Consider the following 18459-nt stretch of genomic DNA (forward strand, 5'->3'; position numbering starts at 1 on the left):
AAGAAAAATAATAAAAACTAAACAGTCCTGCTCTAGGCAGACCTCACTTTGGCGCACATGAGCGCCTCACCCTTTGAGGTCGGTGATGAGCCGGTTCTTCTCCTGCACTACGCGCTTATGGTGCATGCGATGGAAATTCCGCTCCTTCTGAGTTTTCAGCAGCTCTTCTCTGGCCTTCCTGAAAAACACCAACAGCACCAATTTTGAAAACCACTGCTACTTTCTTCCCAATAAAAGTCCTTAGTGTTCACTTCAAACAGTGAGTGAGCCAGCAATAGCACAGAGATAGCACAGAAGGTGCTGGGTTCTCACTGAACACCCAGCATTGCTCTTATGGGGTCTTACTCTACACCATTATGAAAGAACAAAGCCTATTGAGAAATATGTACCAAGGAGTATCAGAATATATGCAAATGTGTGTATAGATGTGTGTGTGTGTGTGTGTGTGTGTGTGTATCCTTGTGAGAAACTGATCACATATATGGAATTTCAACAAATAAAAAGTTAACTATTAAAAATATGAACATACTAGAGATTCAGTCAACAAGGAAATATTCTTACACTGGATAGGTGTACAAACCTTTGACTAGAGCAAGAAAGCAAATTCTGTTTATTGGCATTCTATGTAGAGCATTAGCGGATGATATATAAGGAATAAAACACAGCTCTCTCTCCACGTTGGGCAGCTAACAACAAGCTGCGTCCTTGAAGATGTATGAACATATATCAAATGAACTGCTGTGGAGGCTGGATATGCTACATTAGGATCAGAAGGGACGGAATCTGCTTTTATGTGTCACAAATACTGCAGAACTGAGATTGACAGAGATGCCTCAGCACCAAGCTGTGTCAAACTGTGACCTTGTGTCTGGTCGCTGCCAAGGAAGTTTGTGGGACAAGTTTAGGTCTCCACGCTCCTGGTGGAACACATATTTATCAGTGGGATTTCTGTCCATAAAATCAAAGTATCGGTGGTGTGTGGTCAAAGAGACATTGATAAAAATACTGTCTCTTCTTTCCCATTATCTTTCCATTCTTGTTGTATTTTCTTTCTTTTCTAAGAAATTTTGAGTCTTCATCACACATAAGTAAGCGAAGTCTGATAAACACGAGGCTAACAGTGACCATCTTCCATCCAACCCTCAGCCTCACATTCATGCCAACTCCTTGGTATGTTCAGACTTGAAACTCGTCTGAGGTCACATCACATGACAATATTAAGTATTAAGTTTTATAGCTTTTATCCAAATGTGCACAAACGTGTGACATTAGCTACAGGAAAAAAAACAGTAAAACCCAAGAAGCCATATCTATTTGCTATTTTCCTCATTGCTATGGCAGGGCAGTTTAAAGAAAGGGGATTTATTTTGTCTCACAATTAGAAGTCACAGTGACCACAGCAGGGACGTGGGAGCGTCACGAGTGAGGGGCACCAGTCAGGAAGCAGAGTCACGTGACGTGCTGGTGCAAATAGACCATAAATAAATAAATAAATAAACCTTTTTAAAATTTATACTTTCATGAAGGTATTTTTAAACAGACCATCGAGGCTGTCTTGTTTTAGTTAGTAAATGAATTACATAAATATATACTTTATTTCTCATATTTGAAATGTAGAATCTCAATAGTTTGAAAAATTATCTGAAAACTAAATCCTGCAAAGTTCCCTACCCAGAATCACAAGTGTGAAGCATTACCTCACCTCGCTTTTCAATCCACATTTAGAAAGCTATCTGGGCTCATCCCAGGAAAGAGAGCAAGGAATTGACTGAAGTGTTAGACTTTAAAGGTTTTCTGACCATTAAATTGGTTTTCAGGGACTTGCTCTCTGTTTGCACAAATGAAGTCTACTTGGTAAAACAATTTACATTCATTTCATGCTGATGCTTCTCTTATTATGACCTTTCTGCTGCCAGTCTGCTAAATAAAAGGAAATAGAAGTTGGAATAAAAATAGGATAAAATATTCATGTGAACAATTAATATTTTAAATTCATCATATCTTCTCATCACATTAGTACATCTTTGTGCTAAAAGGGAAAAAACGTTTATTAACACATACAGCAAACACTGAGATTCCCTTTCAAGTTCAATGAGGAGTTATTCAGTGAAACTATCTATTTAAGCTTGTTTCATAGGGAATATTCATTAATACCTTGTCTTAATAAAATGATGCAACAATTATCAAGCCTCCCCATTTAGGACACCAACACCTACCCATATATATTTCAACTACATAAACTGAGATCTGTGCAGTCTTAGCTTACAATGAAATTCAATTTTTCAGTGCAGCATGAATATGATTTAGTATCACAGTCTTAAAATCATTTTTAAGTGCAGAGTCCCGGTAAAATAATTTTACCAATAAATTTAAGCAATTATTTTGGGATGGCTATTTAGTAATGAAGTTATTGAGTTACTTCATTACCATAATTCAGCAAGAGAAAGCACAGAATTATTTGTTTACTTGCACCAACCAAAGCAGGCCATCCTTGCCACATATTTTTCTCACTGATAACAATAATTAGATAATTACCAAGTATTTCATTATCCTTAGTTGCTGATAAATGAATTATACTGACCCACAAAAATTAATATTGGAATAACTGTTGAACAGCCAAATGGAATTCAGACAGATTGAAGGAAAACTTCATTTTATTTTTAACTGCAAAAGGAAGAGGTATAGCCATGTCCAAAAAAAATACCTTCTTAATTTAACAAGCAATTACCTAAACACTAAAGCATGAAATGTTATGGGCTTCATTATTATCTTTATTTCCACAGTGTTTGTTTCTGAAAGTCATTAAATTAAATGGGTCTTCTCAAAGCCAGACAATCTTTGACCTTTTACAGAAATGATTTTTGTACTCAAATTCAGAACCCCTTAAGAAAGCACCTGGATTTTCCCCTCCATATTAATTGGCATTTAAGTTTAACTTTCTTTAGGCCTGTACTTTCTGGTAGACGGTAATAAAGTGTTCTGTTACTTTTAGAACAGCATTTCTCTGTCATCTGTAAGTTGAGTTCTCATCATTATTTTCCCTCACATATGTGGGGGTCTTTATTCACCCTTTCTGGCATGAGTTATATTTCCTTAGTGTAAAAAGATTCAGAAAAAAAAAAAAAAAGCAATTCTCTAAACATAGCTTGGCAAAAGTGACTTAAATTCCTACCATGAAAAAAAAAAACAAAGCCTACTCCCAAAAGTGTTATGAAGACAAGAACCGTCCATTAACAAGTCTAAAAAGTATTAACAGCCAACAGCAACCTAAGTATGGCAGCTCAACCATACGAGCACCAACTGTGTCTAAGGCACAAGGACAGGCCCTGGGACATGATGACCAGGAGACCCATCCTTTATGAAGCCCACAGATGTTAACTCAATGTAAAAAGTTTACAAGGTCTTTCATAAATATTCAGTATTAAGTAAACAGAAGTACATAAGTAATGATAGAGTGCCATGCAAAGAGAGGACTCGGCGTTATCAAGACATTGACCCTTCCCTGCAGGTGACGCATGTAGACATATACACACAGAAATGCCGCAAACTAGATGTATCTTCAAGTCTTCAGTCATGATCTCACCTGTGGTTTTTCTATGAAAATTAGAAAATTAATTGCAAATTTTATGAAAAGACAAAGAATCTAGAAATAACCAACATATTTGAGGAAAGAACAAAGGTACAAATACCACAGACACACAGATATACACATAATTTTTAAGTAATAACTCTCTAGAAGATAATAGTAATAAAGTCAAATGTAGAGCCACAGCCTGAGGGGAAATACTCATAATATTCAAAGTGTTTGTATCTCAAATAAAAAATGTATAAAATTCAGTAAAAAGATAAACAACCTACACAAAAACGGCAATGCCAATACCAAAAATATCAAAGGGACAATAAGAACAAAATACTATTTGTTATTACCTATCCTTAGGAAATCACCTATCACAAACACAAGACACTGCTACCAACTCACTAAAAGGCCAATGTAATCAAAACTGACCCAGAGTCCATCTCAGAGGTCCCCATAATGTGGGACCCACATGGAGACTGAGCGGCCTATCAACTACATATGAGCAGGGCCTCTAGTTCCTCTCCATGCATGGTCCTTGGTTGGTGCGTCAGTCTCTGCAGTCTCCATTGGCCCATTCATTGATCACTTCCCCCTGGTGGGGGCGGCCTTGCCAGGCTACAGAGGAAAAGGATGCAGGCAGTCCAGATGAGACTTGACAGGCTGGGGTCAGATGGTAGGTGACTGGAACTGGACAAGGGCTCCCCTTTTCTGAGGACTAGGGGAGAAAGGGAGGGAGGGAGGAGCCAGGAGATGAGGGAGGGGCAACAAGTAAATGTAGATGTAAAGTGAATAAATTAAAAATAAATAATTTTTACTTTTTCTCTCCCATTTCTCTCTCTGGGATACCCCTTCCACCCTTTCCCTCTCCCTTGCCCCATGCTCATTTAATAAACTCTGTAACTTACCTTATATAAAAACAATCCAATGTTCCTCATTTTTTAAAATATAGGAAAACGTAGGAATGTTAGTATTCTGCTTCAGTCTGCCGACCTGTGATGTCACTGCTTACCTGCCAAGGGGGCGTGCAGACCGCCATGTGGCTCCTGTGTGCACTGGCGTGTTTCGCTGCCCGCCGCCCCCCCTCTTTCTCTCTTCTCTCTCTTTTCTCTCTCTCCCTCTCTCTCCACTCTTTCTCTCCTTCTACCTCCTCTTTACTTTCTCTCTCCTACTTTTCTCTCTCTCTGGAGTACTCCTTCCCCCTTTCCATCTCCCCCACCCATGCTCATTTAATAAACTCCATATAACATAATAAATAAATTAATAAATAAATAAATAAATAAATAAATAAATAATTTTAGGCTAAAGTAGAAAAGACTACCAGTACTGCGTTGGGGGCTGGGAAGCAGCTAGAATGCTCACACACTGCTACATTTAGTGTTGGAGAGTGAGCTGTCGTTCCTTGTAATGTACAACATCCATCATTGACCGAGAAATGCCACTCCTACAGGAAGAACATCAGACCCAGGGGCTCTGCTCAAACTATGGCACCAACCAAGGACAATGTATGCAGTAAATATTGAACCTCTACTCAGATCTAGCCAAGGGACAGCACATTCTCCACAGTTGTGTGGAGAGCAGGGACTGACTCTGACATGAACTCTGGTGCCCCATATTTGACCACTTCCCCTTGGTAGGGAGACCTGGTGGCACTCAGAGAAAGGATAGGAAGGCTACCAAGGTGCGACTTGATAGACTGTGACCATGTGGTGGGGGAGGAGGTCCCCTTCTGTCACAGACCTAGGGGAGGGGAATAGTATGTAAGAGAGAGAGAGGGAGGAATGGGAGGAGACAAGCAAGGGTATAACAATTGAGATGTAATCTGAATAAGTTAATAAAAAATAATATCTGTGGTTTTGATAAAGAAAAATTCAAAATACTGAAAAAAAAGAAAGAAATTCCACTCCTAAGATTCTGTACAAAAGAAAGGAACATGTGTAGTTGTGCACATGCACGCGCGCACGTGTGTGTGTGTGTTTGCACATCAGAAGTCAAAGCTGGTTATCATCCTCAATCACTCTCCAACTTTTTTGCACAGGGTGTCTTCCTGAACCTGACCTGCTGATTCCTTTATATTGGCAGATGAGTGAGCCCAGGTTTCCACTATTGCTATCTCCCTGGTGCTAAAATCTGGTGTAGACACAGCCGCTTGCCTGCCCTTTTACACATGCTATGGGTTCAAATTCCAGTCATTATGATTGCACAGCAAGCACTTCACCAAGTGAACCATCTCACTAGACCCAAGTCCAGCCTCTTAACTTTCTAATAGTACACAATTTTCAACTATGTTGATTTTGACTGTCACATATTCCTGTTAGTGAAATGCACTGTTTGTGTGCAATGGGATCCTTTCACTTAGTATACTGTCCTCAAAGTTGATTTGCATTGCCATACATTGCAGAATTTCCTTCATTCAGCAGTGTAATGGTTACCACTACAGGTTCTGAAAGTTGGAGTAGTATCTTATTGTACAATATATGAAAATTTTAACAAATAATATGTCAATGGGCATTTAGATTATTTCCTTATCTTAGCTCTTATTAATAGTGAAAATAGGAATGTTAACTTTTCTTTGGGATCCTGGTTTTTAGTTCTTTCAGAAATCACTATACTGTATGTAGGTGGTTCTGTCTTAATGTTCTGATGGTCTTGTATGTTGTTTTCCAGTGTAGTTACCTCATTTTGTATTTCCCAACAACAGTGTACAAGATTCCAATTCCACATCCCAGCCTCTACTCGATATCTCTGGTTTTGTTTTTATTTTTTATAATGGCCATCTTGAAAAATGCTAAGTAATTTCTGGTTTGGTTTTAATTTTGCATTTTATTTTTTTGGCATTGAACATTTTTTCGCACACCTGTTGCCATTTATTTTTCTCCTTTCAGGAGATCCTTAGTAGACTCACTGGCCATTTTTAGATCAGGTTATTATTTATTTTACTTGATAACAGTTTTTGCTTATTAATGATTTATACGAAATATATAATACATATTATGTGTTATTGTTATTATTAAAACATGAGCAATATATATTTATATAATATAATGGATAGTAGTACCTTTTCAATTGTATAACTTGCAAGTATTTCCCTTTGTGTTAATTCTTTTTGTCATTGCTATGATAGAAAATGCAAAAAGCAACTTAAGAAACGTTCACATTTTTGAAAGTACAACCTATCACAGCAGGGAAGTGAGAGCAAGCTGTCCACATTGTCTCTGAATAAACAGAGAAAGATGAAAAGCTTAACACATTTTCTCCTTTTTTATTCAGCCCAGAATCTTAACACATGGGACACTGCTACCCAAACTCAGGCAGGATCTTTCCTCTTCCATGAAACACTTTTGGGGATGTTATTATAGACATACTCAGATGTGCGATTTCATTGTGATTCTAAGTTCAATAAAGTCGACAATGAAGGGCAGGCACCACAATAGCACCCGTTATTCAGAATAACAGCAGAACTTGTCACTTTAAATTGTAACATTCTATCTCTGGTCCTAAACTCTTACTTTCATCATATAAATGCAAATTGATTTAGTACATCTCTAAGTTTCCCCACAATTTATAGCCATCTCAATGCTATTCAAAATACAAACTCAAAACTCTTTTCTGAGACTCAAGACAATCTATTAACTGTAAGCCCATGTAAAATCAAGTTACAGACTTCCACGGTACAACAGCACACAATAGACACTCCTATGCCACGAGAGAATAACAGAAAGAAAGGAAAAGCCAGATCAAAGCAAGAATAAAGCCTAACAGGTAAAACACCAAACACTGCAATCCCATATCTGGCATCTGGGACTCTCAGTGAAGTCACCTGGGCTTCCGTGGTCCTCTGTAGATACTAGCACTGCCACCTACAGCACAACTTCTCATTTGGGTCAAGTCTGCTCTATGCCTGAAGCATTTTTGATGGGTACTGAACAGTTTTAGCACTTCATCATCCCAGGGTATTCATTGAAACATAGGATTCACCTTTCCAGCATCACATTCTAGCCCATCAAAGCTTCCTTGGAGGAAACATACCTGTGCCACACACTGCATGAACTCAGAGACTTTCTGAAACCTTCACGAAAGTCTTTATGACTACCTTCCTTTTGTGTATGTCATGCTTTAAAACTAAGGCCACGAGGATGATGTGTCTATGCCAGTTCTGATGCCAACTCAAAATGTAGCTTGGATCCTTCTTCACAATGATCTTTTTATGCCTTCAAGGATTAACTTAGAGAAACATTTTTCTTTGCTTGCCATTTTGAAGCAAGGAACCCTGTTAGCAGCTAAGGATCTCTCCTTTCAAATGAATTTCTATTTTCACAAGATGGAACTGAGCAAATGACATCTTGCCTTCAGGGCACCATTCTTTTTGTCCCTGTGCAGACCAGATTTCTCTTTGATAAGAATAACCCTCTTTATTACAGATGCTGTGATAGTTACCAGGGAAGAACGTAGATATAAATACCACACAATGGAATATCACAGGCTTATTTAAAATATTGAAATTTTATTATAACTAAATTACATAGTTCTCAAGCATGAATTTTGTATCACAACACTGAAGTGTCGTACAACTAGGATGCTCACTTTGCCTTCAACTTTAAACTCACAACACTTTTCTCACTAAACTACTATGTACCATTGTCACTGTTACTTGCACTATAGTCCACAATAAAAGCAGTCAGCTGTAACTAACACAGCCCCAATGCTATACTGTCTTGAGATGTCTTCCACCTAACAAACCAGTCTATTACTTTAGAATCCAGTCTCCAAAGATCCTGTGATTCAGACATAATGCAATCCGATTATTCGCTGCCCTGTAAAATGAATGGACCTAGCAAGTTCCTGATAGACTTGCCGTCTAAAGACTTGTGAACTTTGCTCTGCTATCTGTATTTCTTGCAGCATTCTGGTATTTCAAGTTTCCAACAGAATTGCTCACTGACCTCTGCTTAACATGATCTAGGCCTTCTTTGGGCCACAGATCCAAAGTCCTTCACATTCCTCTTACAAACTAGTTCCAAAGTCCCAACCATCACAGAGTCAGGTTTATCACAGCTATGGCTCCTCTCTCTGTACCAATGTTCTACAGTGGCTTTTCTGATGTCTACAACAAAATACCTAACAAATACAACCTAAGAAAGAAAGAGTTTGTTTGGACTCAGTTTGTAGATGTCAGGGCAGAAAATGGATGAAGACAGCAGTGTGACATAGCTCATCATGTATACATGGCAGAAAGAACAGAGATGAGTGCTCACTTTCTTCTCTTTATTCCATCTAGGATCCCAGCCCAGCAGATGGTGCTACCCACCTTAAATGAAGGTCCTTTTTGCTCAGTTAAATCTTTCTTGAAACACTCATAGTCACAAAAAGGTGTCTTTCTGACAATTGTAAATCCACTGATGCTGCCAATGAAGACTAACCACAGCATTTCCCTTCCACAGGGTGTCTTTTATCTACTTATTATTTATTTATTTATTTGTTGTTTGTTTGTTTTTACTAATTTATTCAGATTACATCTCAATTGTTATACCCTTCCTTGTCTCCTCCCATTCCTCCCTCTCTCTCTCTCTTTCACACTATTCCGCTCCCCTAGGTCTGTGACAGAAAGGGACCTCCTCCTCCACCATATGGTCACAGTCTATCAAGTCTCATCTTAGTAGCCTTCCTATTCTTTCTCTGAGAGCCACCAGGCCTCCCTACCAAGGGGAAGTGGTCAAATATGGAGCATCAGAGTTCATGTCAGACTCAGTCCCTGCTTTCCACACAACTATGGAGAATGTTCTGCCCCTTGGCTAGATCTGAGTAGAGGTTCAATATTTACTGCATATATTGTGGTTGGTTGGTGTAGTAGTTTGAGCAAATCCCCCTGGGTCCAGATTGACCCACCATGATGTTCTTCTTGTAGGTTTCTAGGACCCTCGGATCCTTCTATTTCCCTATTCTCCCATATTTCTGTCACTTAGAGTCCTAATAGGAGGTCCCCACATCTATCCCAATCTCCTGGTAAGTGAAGACTTTCATGGGACACCCCTTTGGGGCTAGTGTTCAATTATAAGTGAGTATATACCATGTGAGTCTTTCTGGGTCTGAGTTAACTCACTCAGTATGATCATTTCTAGTTTCATCCATTTGCACACAAATTTCAGGATTTCCTTGTTTTTAATAGCTGAGTAGTATTCCATAGTGTAAAGAGCTCAAGAAATTAAACACCACCAAACCAAATAACCGAACTAAGAAGTATGGCTGAGAATTAAACAGAGAAATCTCAACAGAAGATTATCAAATTGCTGAGAAACACTTAAAGAAATGCTCAATATACTTAGTCATCAGAGTAATGCAAATCAAAATGACTCTGAGATTCCATCTTACACCCATCAGAATGGCCAAGATCAAACACTCAAGTGCCAGCACATGCTGGCGAGGATGTGGAGAAACAGGAACACTCCTTCATTGCTGGTGGGAGTGCAAACATGTACAACCACTTTGGAAATCAGTCTAGCACTTTCTCAGAAAACTGAAAATATGTCTACCTCAAGACCCAGCTATTCCACTCCTTGGAATATACTCAGAAGATGCTCTACCACACAAAAAGGACATATGCTCAACCATGTTCAGAGCAGCCTTATTCATAATAGCCAGAACCTGGAAACAACCTAAATATCCCTCAGTCGTAGAATGGGTGTCTTTTATTTTATGTGTGTTATTTGGGCATGTTGTGCACACAGGCACCAGAGGAAAACAACAAATGTTCTTCTCTCTGTAAACCTTAGCCTCCTAATAGTGAGTACAGACCATGGTCTGTACTTGTGTTATGGAAGCCAGTGGCTAGACTGGCAGTCACAAAATCCCAGAAATCCTCCTGTCTCCCCAGGACCACAAGCACACAGGGTTATCGGTACACATGTGGCCACACCTAGCCCTTAATCAATGCATTATCAAATACTACCTGTATGATCAAGGATGCCATATGATATATCCACAAGCTAACTCTCCTCACCTGTTAAATACCAGCTTACATCTATGATTTACCCAGCCTTAAGAACCAGGTTAAAGCTGGGTGTGGTGGTATATACCCTTAATCCTAGCACTCAGGAGACAGAGGCAGAAGGATCTCTCTGAGTTAGAGGTCAACCTATTCTAAAAAGAGAATTAAGAACAGCCAGGGCACTATATAACAGAGAAATACTGGTTCGAAAAACAAAAACAAGAGAAACAGCCTAATACTAAAAAGGTAAGTATTCAATCAAATTCCATAAAGAGAACCTCATGTTTAACACAAATTTCCATTAGAAAAATATCTTCACATAAGTCTTATGGAAAATGTACATTGCAAAAGATTATATTTTGGAACAAACATATATAAATTATGTTTCTGGAGAATACTTTACAAAACTTCATTCACCGTTTTAGTAGAAACAGGCTCTAGGAACTCCTTCAACAAAAGAAGCTTCAGAACCACATCACACTGAAGACTCATCGAGCACTGAGCATCCTCTGAGGGACAAAAGGCTTTGCTTCACATTTATATGCAAGGGAGAGTAAAGCAAATAAACAGTATGCTATTCCACTTGCTAGACTATAAATGGTACCAAGTCACAGAGTCAAGCAGAAGCCAGAAACTGTTGATGGTGAAACTACACTCTGACAGTTTAGCAAATACAAAGAAACATTTCACTTGACTAATGCCTATTTTAATTATGGCTTCTTTTAATATTAAAATAACAATTTGCATGAGTAAAGGCTAAGATAATTTTTATTACTGTTTTTAATATACTATTCAGTAAATACCCTGGAAATCAACAATGATTACTTGGTATTACTGGAGTTAAACACGTTGTCTAAAATGCCTGTGTCTACTCAAAAGCAAATTAGCAAATGAAAGCCATAACTCAAAGGAGAAGAGGGCTGAAACTGTTCCAGGCAGCACTATGAAGAATGTCCTGCATCAAATTCCCATTGGCCAACTTGTCTATTCAAAGTCACAGCAAGCAAAGGTGCAGAGCAGAAAGTCCTTCTGAGGACAAAAGCAAGTGGAGAAAACAATGGTTCTGGCAGCATATCCTTTTGGATTATCACACAAATATTTGTAAAACATAAAGTTCTACATAGGACAAATGAGATGTGCAAAACAGAGCCCTCCTACAGGTGTACATGGTATGAGCAGGGAACACAGAACCACTTCATTTACTGCTACTTTTTAGAAAGGAAATCTATATGAAGTACTTCTTTCACTGGGCAGTACAAAGCCATGTTTCTTTAGTGTGTATGTTTTTAGAATATCTTAAAGTATGCTTCCACAAGGTAGTCCTAGTCGCTAATTATTGTGTTAATGTGCCTAACAGAAAGAGTCTCCTTACATGTGTTTAATGATAATCAGTGAATAAAGCATGAATTCTCTTCTAGAGCTAGAGACTGATTTTTCCACATGACACTGTCTGACAAGACCACCACATTCTCCCCATATCAATATATCCACTTATTTGTTTGTCAGAAATAGGTTGGCTGGTTACCTAAACTTATTCACCAAAGACTACTGTGTCCATTAACATTACAAATCAAGGGAGCCCATTTCAGGGATTATTTTTAAGTTTTGAGAATAAAATCTGTTTTAATAGAAATATAAATAGGACAATAAAAGCTTATTTAGTTTTACTAAAAAGTGAGTAAATATGACAGCATCAATATTGATATTTTTACTTAAAACTTGTGCATCCACACTGGGAAAATGAAACTTGTAAGTAATAGGTGGTTGATAATGGGTAGAGAGTAAGACTATGCATGTGGATACTTTATTTTTTAATAGGTTTCACTAAAGATAAACCTTTAAAGTTACAGAAAATTTAGTCAGCAGGTCCTCAGAAGTCCCATGTTCCTCTCAGCCCTATATGTGTACTGCCTGTCCTGCCAGAGGCATTTGTTACCACCAAAACTGATCAGCTAGCACTATTCCTCATGAGGGGTTTTAAACATGGAAATCCTGCTCCTAGGAACATATCACCTCCTTCCTTGCACTTTATCTACTAACTTCACTATTATTTCTAAAATTAGCTTATCTACGCAAGAGAAAATTTCACCAATCACAAACACATAAGAAAGTTCACCATGTGATACACACACCTGTATTCCACTCCATCGCTTGTTGTGTTTGACAGGAGTGCCAGTTACCTGCTCAATTAATTCACAACCTTACAACTAGAACATAATAATTAATTTAGCAATCCAGAAATAAAATTCTCACATAGTGCATTACATGTATCATCTTAACCTGTCTTTATATTTTACATGGCCTCAATAAAGAAGAAAAAACATAATGTGAACATACTCAGCTGCCTGTTTGAAGTGTTTCAAATCTTTCTTCAAGTTTTTGTTCTCATTCTCTAAAAGCATCAGCTGGTTGTAGACACTGGGAACACTCTGCTGCATTCCGAGGTCAGCCCCTCTCTGCTGTATTAGCTCATACCTAGGACAAATCAAACAAAAGTTTCCTACTTTAAAATGACTTATGTGTAATCCAAAATGTCAGCCTTAGGGAACTGGATAGAAATTAGTTGCTATACTCTGTTTATAAGTCAAACCAATAGTAACATATTGTTAAGATAAAATATCAGTGAATCTAGATTTTTTAAATGCAATGGGGCATTTATGTTTCACACATTCAACTACTAGCAAACATAGCAAAATTGTCTCAGTCCTTATACTTATAGAACTTCCAGTCTAGCAAAAAAGGTAATAAGTTCTGGGAAGCAGAGAGAATGAAGCAGTAAGGCTGGCAAGTGTTTCAACTATGCATGCATGACAACCAGCCATGCATGACAAGCATGAGTGACCAAGAGACTCCAGAAGAGACGTGAAGGAAAGGAATGAGGATGCCATGTGGGTCTAAGGAAAAGTATCCTGAAGCTGACAGAAAGTAAACACAAAGGCCCAAAGACATAGACATGTTGCAGCAAGTGAAGAGCAAAAATACAAGTACTTGTAGAATATCGGAAACTGAAGCCAACAGAGTGAATAAAGGAGCCACTGAGAAATGTCAGAACCAAAGCAAGGAGCCAGCATATAGGCAGTTATTTTACTCTGAATCAGGATGAGGCCATGGGAAAGCCTAGGGGAAAAATATAGTGACTCTTAAGAAACACATGACAACCTGAAAGACAGAAGGTTAAGCTGAACAATGAAAAACAGCAGAGGTTATAAGAAGAGAACATTCTGGACTTGCTATGAAGGTCACGATAGCAGGATTCATTAAAGAATCACCCGTCAGGGTTAGCAGAGAGGCACCCAATGACGGCACCCAGGTCTAGCGCTCAGTGATAGACAGCCATTTACAAAGTGGGAACAAAGGCAGGAGCAGCTGGGGAGAAAAAAAACCAAGGGATTGTTTCCATCCACATAAAGTAGAGTGTTTTTAACAGAAATTCATGTGAAGACAAATGCTGGATATACACAACAGACATTCAGGGAAAAGTCAAGGCAGGCAATTTAAACTTGCACTTCATCGATTCATAAATGTTGCTCTGCAGTCATGATGTGAGAACAGGCTACCTCAGGTAGTGAAGTGACATAAAGAATGAAAAATGCCTGGGACTGATTCATAAAATACTCCATTGTTTCAAGGTTGGAGTAAGATGGAGAAGGCAAACACTACAAAAGTATCTAAGGCCAGAGCAGAAAAATGACCAAGGGACCAAGGGACCAAGTGAAGAAAAAGTCCCAAGAAGAAACACATGAATGTGAATGGAAAAAAAAATGAATACTACCAGAAGCTTAGTGCCATCATTGGAGAGGGCAATGTGAGAGTCACTGTTTATAACCTTCGGTGGTGAAGTACATGAAAACCAGGTAGAGTACACGCGAGTAGGAGATATGTTGAGAAAATATACAAGTAAGGCAGAGACCAGGAAATCAAAATGTCCTTCAATAAGAAGCAGAGTCAGAAGACATTCCCCAGGTTTGCAGCATATGTGCTATTACTGTTCATCTGTGGCTTATGGTAATATTCGCACACAGAGAGAAAAGCCAATGGAGAAACAACAAGCACAAATGCACAGTCCTTGAGTAGGCAGAGAAGCTGGGTTCCAGCAGAAAGAGGGAGCTGGTTACAGAAGACAGTCTGTGTGCTTCAGTATCATGGTAGAAGAGGGGAAAATGCCCAAGGAGGAAGCAGAAGGTGGAAGGGGTGGGGTGAGTTGTGAAACGTCTGTTTTCTCAGTAAAATAGGAAGGCAGTGACTGAGGAAGACTTAATCCATGTCAAGTTGATAAAGTTAGTACTCACTTTGTAATTGCAAAATGGAAAACAGACTCAAATCTGAGCTCTAAATCAAGGCGCACGGTAAGCTCACCCAGTCGCCATCCAGGAATTGAAGTTAGGAGAGCAGTGTTTAAGATCAGTCTGGCCTGGCTGGCTTTGCCACTTACTGCCTGTGACTTGCTGATATTTGCTGAGGGAGATTTCCCATCCTCTCTAAGCCCATTTCCTCATCCATGAAATGAAGATATGTTAGTGGCTACCTGCCACATACAGCTGGTGGTGAAGTGAATGCTGTTCAACAGCAGACCACGCTAATAAAAATGATAGAAAGCAAATTCTCAAGCAATTAGTCTAAGACGTTACCACTTTATTTTATGCCATTTATATTTAGATAGTGTATTTATTACTTTTATTAAGTTTTTAAATCTAAATATTCCTCTACAAGGCTGACTTCTGCGTATCTTAGTACATAAGCCTATCCACATATATTTAATTGTTCAAATTTGGCATACTGTAAACTGTGTTTTCACAATAAGAATCATGGCATTGCTGTATTTAATTTAATGGTGATAGGGGTGATAAACGCTTATGCACAAGTCACCAGAAGTCAACTCCTCACCAACTGAAGAATCATTAGTAGGTTTAAATGATGAAGAAATAACAATCTGCATGGTCTTCATTGAGAATTGATATGTATTCACACTATACACACGCGCGCGCACACACACACACAAACACACACTTCTATACACACACTGAGCAATGTGAGGGACTGTTTCAAAGTTAATCTTAATTCTGGGCTTTGGCTTTAAATAAACCTGCTCAGTTCCAGGAAGTTGTAACCATATTGCCCACCCGAGTCATCACCAAATATTATTGGTCAAAAACTTCAGTATTTATCATTTCTCATAAATTAAAGGAATATATTAACTTATAACCTCTTTAATTGGGAACAAATTAAGTTAGTAATTAGATGTAATAAATAATTTCATGTCTTATTAATCTTAACAGAATTTTTAGCACAATGCTATCTTCAATGAAATGCTAGGAACAGAAGCCAAACTGAGTCCCCAGGATTGAAAAGGAAGTTGAAAGTAAAAGGAAATTGCCTTGTGCTTATTCAGAGGGTGATGATAATACAATCGTCCAAGTCCATGAGATAGACTCAGTGTGACTAACTGGACATGCTCAGGGCAATGGTCCAGCACATGGAGGGGAGTTAAGGCACTTCACAGTTACACTGCCATTTTCTCATTTTAGCCCCTCTAGTTTTGCCCTGCACCATCAGTGATCTTTGTACATGAGCAATTCAAAAAAGAGACATAAAATAGTACTGGACAAATCTACAGTGGAAGCATTTTAGTGCTCCATAAGCAAATTCTGTCACATGGGCATATATATGTCATTATTTAAAATACATAGTATATAGAGATATATCATAGAAAATAACTTGATAATGTTAGGAAATCTTAAATACTAATAATTTAGAACTTGTAAAAAACTGCTTTCTTCTTTGCCATTCATAGAGACTCCACAATGACTAATTAATTTCACATTCATATCATGAATAAAGTCATTTCCAATATGTACAAAAAATCATGGCTGTATTTCAATTAAATTTTATTTGCAAAAACAAAAAGCAGGCCAGATGTGTCTCCCAAATCATACTTTCCTGACATGGGATTTTAAGACTTACTACATTTATCTGATTATTGAAATAATATGAGTCAAATTTTACTGCCCAATTTTTGGTTTTGGTTTTGGTTTTTGGTTGTGGTTGTGGTTTTGGTTGTTATTGTTGTTGGTTTGGATTGGTTTTTTGTTTGTTTTATGTCGTTGGGTTTTGTTTTTGTTTTGTTGTACTTTTTGCACAACCTAACAACAGGCCATTATTGTCAACTACTTTTGAAAGGGAACATTAATACACAGCAATTCTATTTTCTTTGGGTTCTGTCTCTCTACAACAAAAAGATTCAGCCAACGTTCAGGAACTTGGGAGACTATCACAAAAGAGCTACACATTCGATGTCAGCATGAGCTATAGAGAAATGCATTCTTCACATATTTATTAATTCAAACTAAAATATCCCCTATTCTTACATTATAGTCCTACAATATGCAGCATAGATGACAGTTGCTGATCAAATTCAAAATATTTTATATGAAAAAATTATCTATTATGGGAATAACTAAAACAGCAGCTAGAGAGTAGGACAAAATTAGTTCAACCACAATATTACTAAATATACATTCGTAAGATTCACTTTTGATTATAGCATAATGCTAAATGGGTATGTTCTTAGGAACTTTTTATATATTAATAGTATCATAGTTTCCTGAAATTTCATCTCATGAATCAGATTGCTAAGCTAGCCTACCCCATACACCTAGCTATTTGAGCAAAAGCCCCAGAATCCACATATAGATAGAGAAAAACTGACTCAAATTGACCTTTCCATGTGTGCCATGGAGAACACAGGCACACAAACTAATACACAGGCACAACCACAAGCATAAAAATAACCAGAAAGAGCTTAAAATAATATATATTATATTTGGATCATAATTATAGTAAGGGAGTCTAACATGTTCTCGAAAGACACAAAATTAATTGAATCATATTAATTTTCCATCTAATTAGCTACAAATTAATCACCTACCATATTCGTAATTTACTTGAAATTATTTCTTTGGGGAAATTTGTATAAACGTTCTTTTTAAACTGTTCATACATGAGACTCCAAGATGGCGGCAAGCAGCGTGGACCGTGTTTAGAAGCTCAAGTAAATGATTCAGAGAATTGCATGGAATTCTTAACCAGGAACACCAAGATCCCCACATCACTACAACAGGAGTACTCCACAGTTGGAAAGGATCAAAACACAGAAAACCTGCGTACTCCTGAACACAGGAGGAGCATGGATGTTCTCGGACCAGAGTGGCAGCAGCAGCGGCTGATGTTTGCACCTGGGAACCCTATGGCAGAGGCTACTAGCATGGTGACCAGTGGGAATTGCTGCAGGACAGAGGATTCAGTGCAAGATTTGGGCCCCGTGAACCTAGCTGAGCTTGGCACACAGTCCTGGCCCTGAGACCCAAACTGGACTCAGCACAGTTTGGACCCTGAGACTCTAGCTGAACTTGGCAGACAGTTTGGGCCCAGAGAACCTAGCTGGGCTCAGTGCACAATTTGGGTCAGGAGTCCCTAGCTAAATTTGGCGTACGGTTTGGGCCCAGAGTCCCTGGCTGAGCTTCATGGGTGGTTTGGGCCCAGAGAACCTAGCAGAGCTCAGTGCGCAGTTTGTACCCAGAGTCTCTAGCTGAACTAAGTGGACACTTTGGGCCGTGAGACTCTAGCTGAGCTCAGCGCGCGGTTTGGGCCCAGAGTGCCTAGCTGAATTCAGAGGGCGGTTTGGGCCCAGAGAACCTAGCTGAGGTTGGCGCACAGCCCCGGTCCTGAGACTCTGGCTGAACATGGCGAGCTCAGTGTGCAGTTTGGGCCTGAGATCCTGTTTGGACTCAGCGCTAACTGGACTAAGTGCATGGATTAGGCCCCAAGACCTGTTTGGGTCCAGAGACGTGAACTGGACTCGGTGTGTGTGCAGTTTGGGCCCCGTAACATTAACCTGGACTCT

General features: G+C 38.7%; 1 protein-coding gene across 1 annotated transcript in view; it reads right to left on the minus strand.

Annotated features, from left to right (window-relative positions):
• The window catches only part of Spag16 (sperm associated antigen 16), an 848530-nt gene that overhangs the window by 800363 nt on the left and 29708 nt on the right, over positions 1-18459 (minus strand). Inside the window, exons 5-6 of the mRNA XM_051154139.1 lie at positions 12897-13034; positions 71-178 (exon numbers count right to left, since the gene is read on the minus strand). Coding sequence (XP_051010096.1) covers positions 71-178; positions 12897-13034 — 246 coding nt within the window. The remainder of the gene's footprint in view (positions 1-70; positions 179-12896; positions 13035-18459) is intronic.

Source organism: Acomys russatus, chromosome 12 (genome assembly GCF_903995435.1).
Source record: "Acomys russatus chromosome 12, mAcoRus1.1, whole genome shotgun sequence".
Classification (NCBI taxonomy): Eukaryota; Metazoa; Chordata; class Mammalia; order Rodentia; family Muridae; genus Acomys; species Acomys russatus.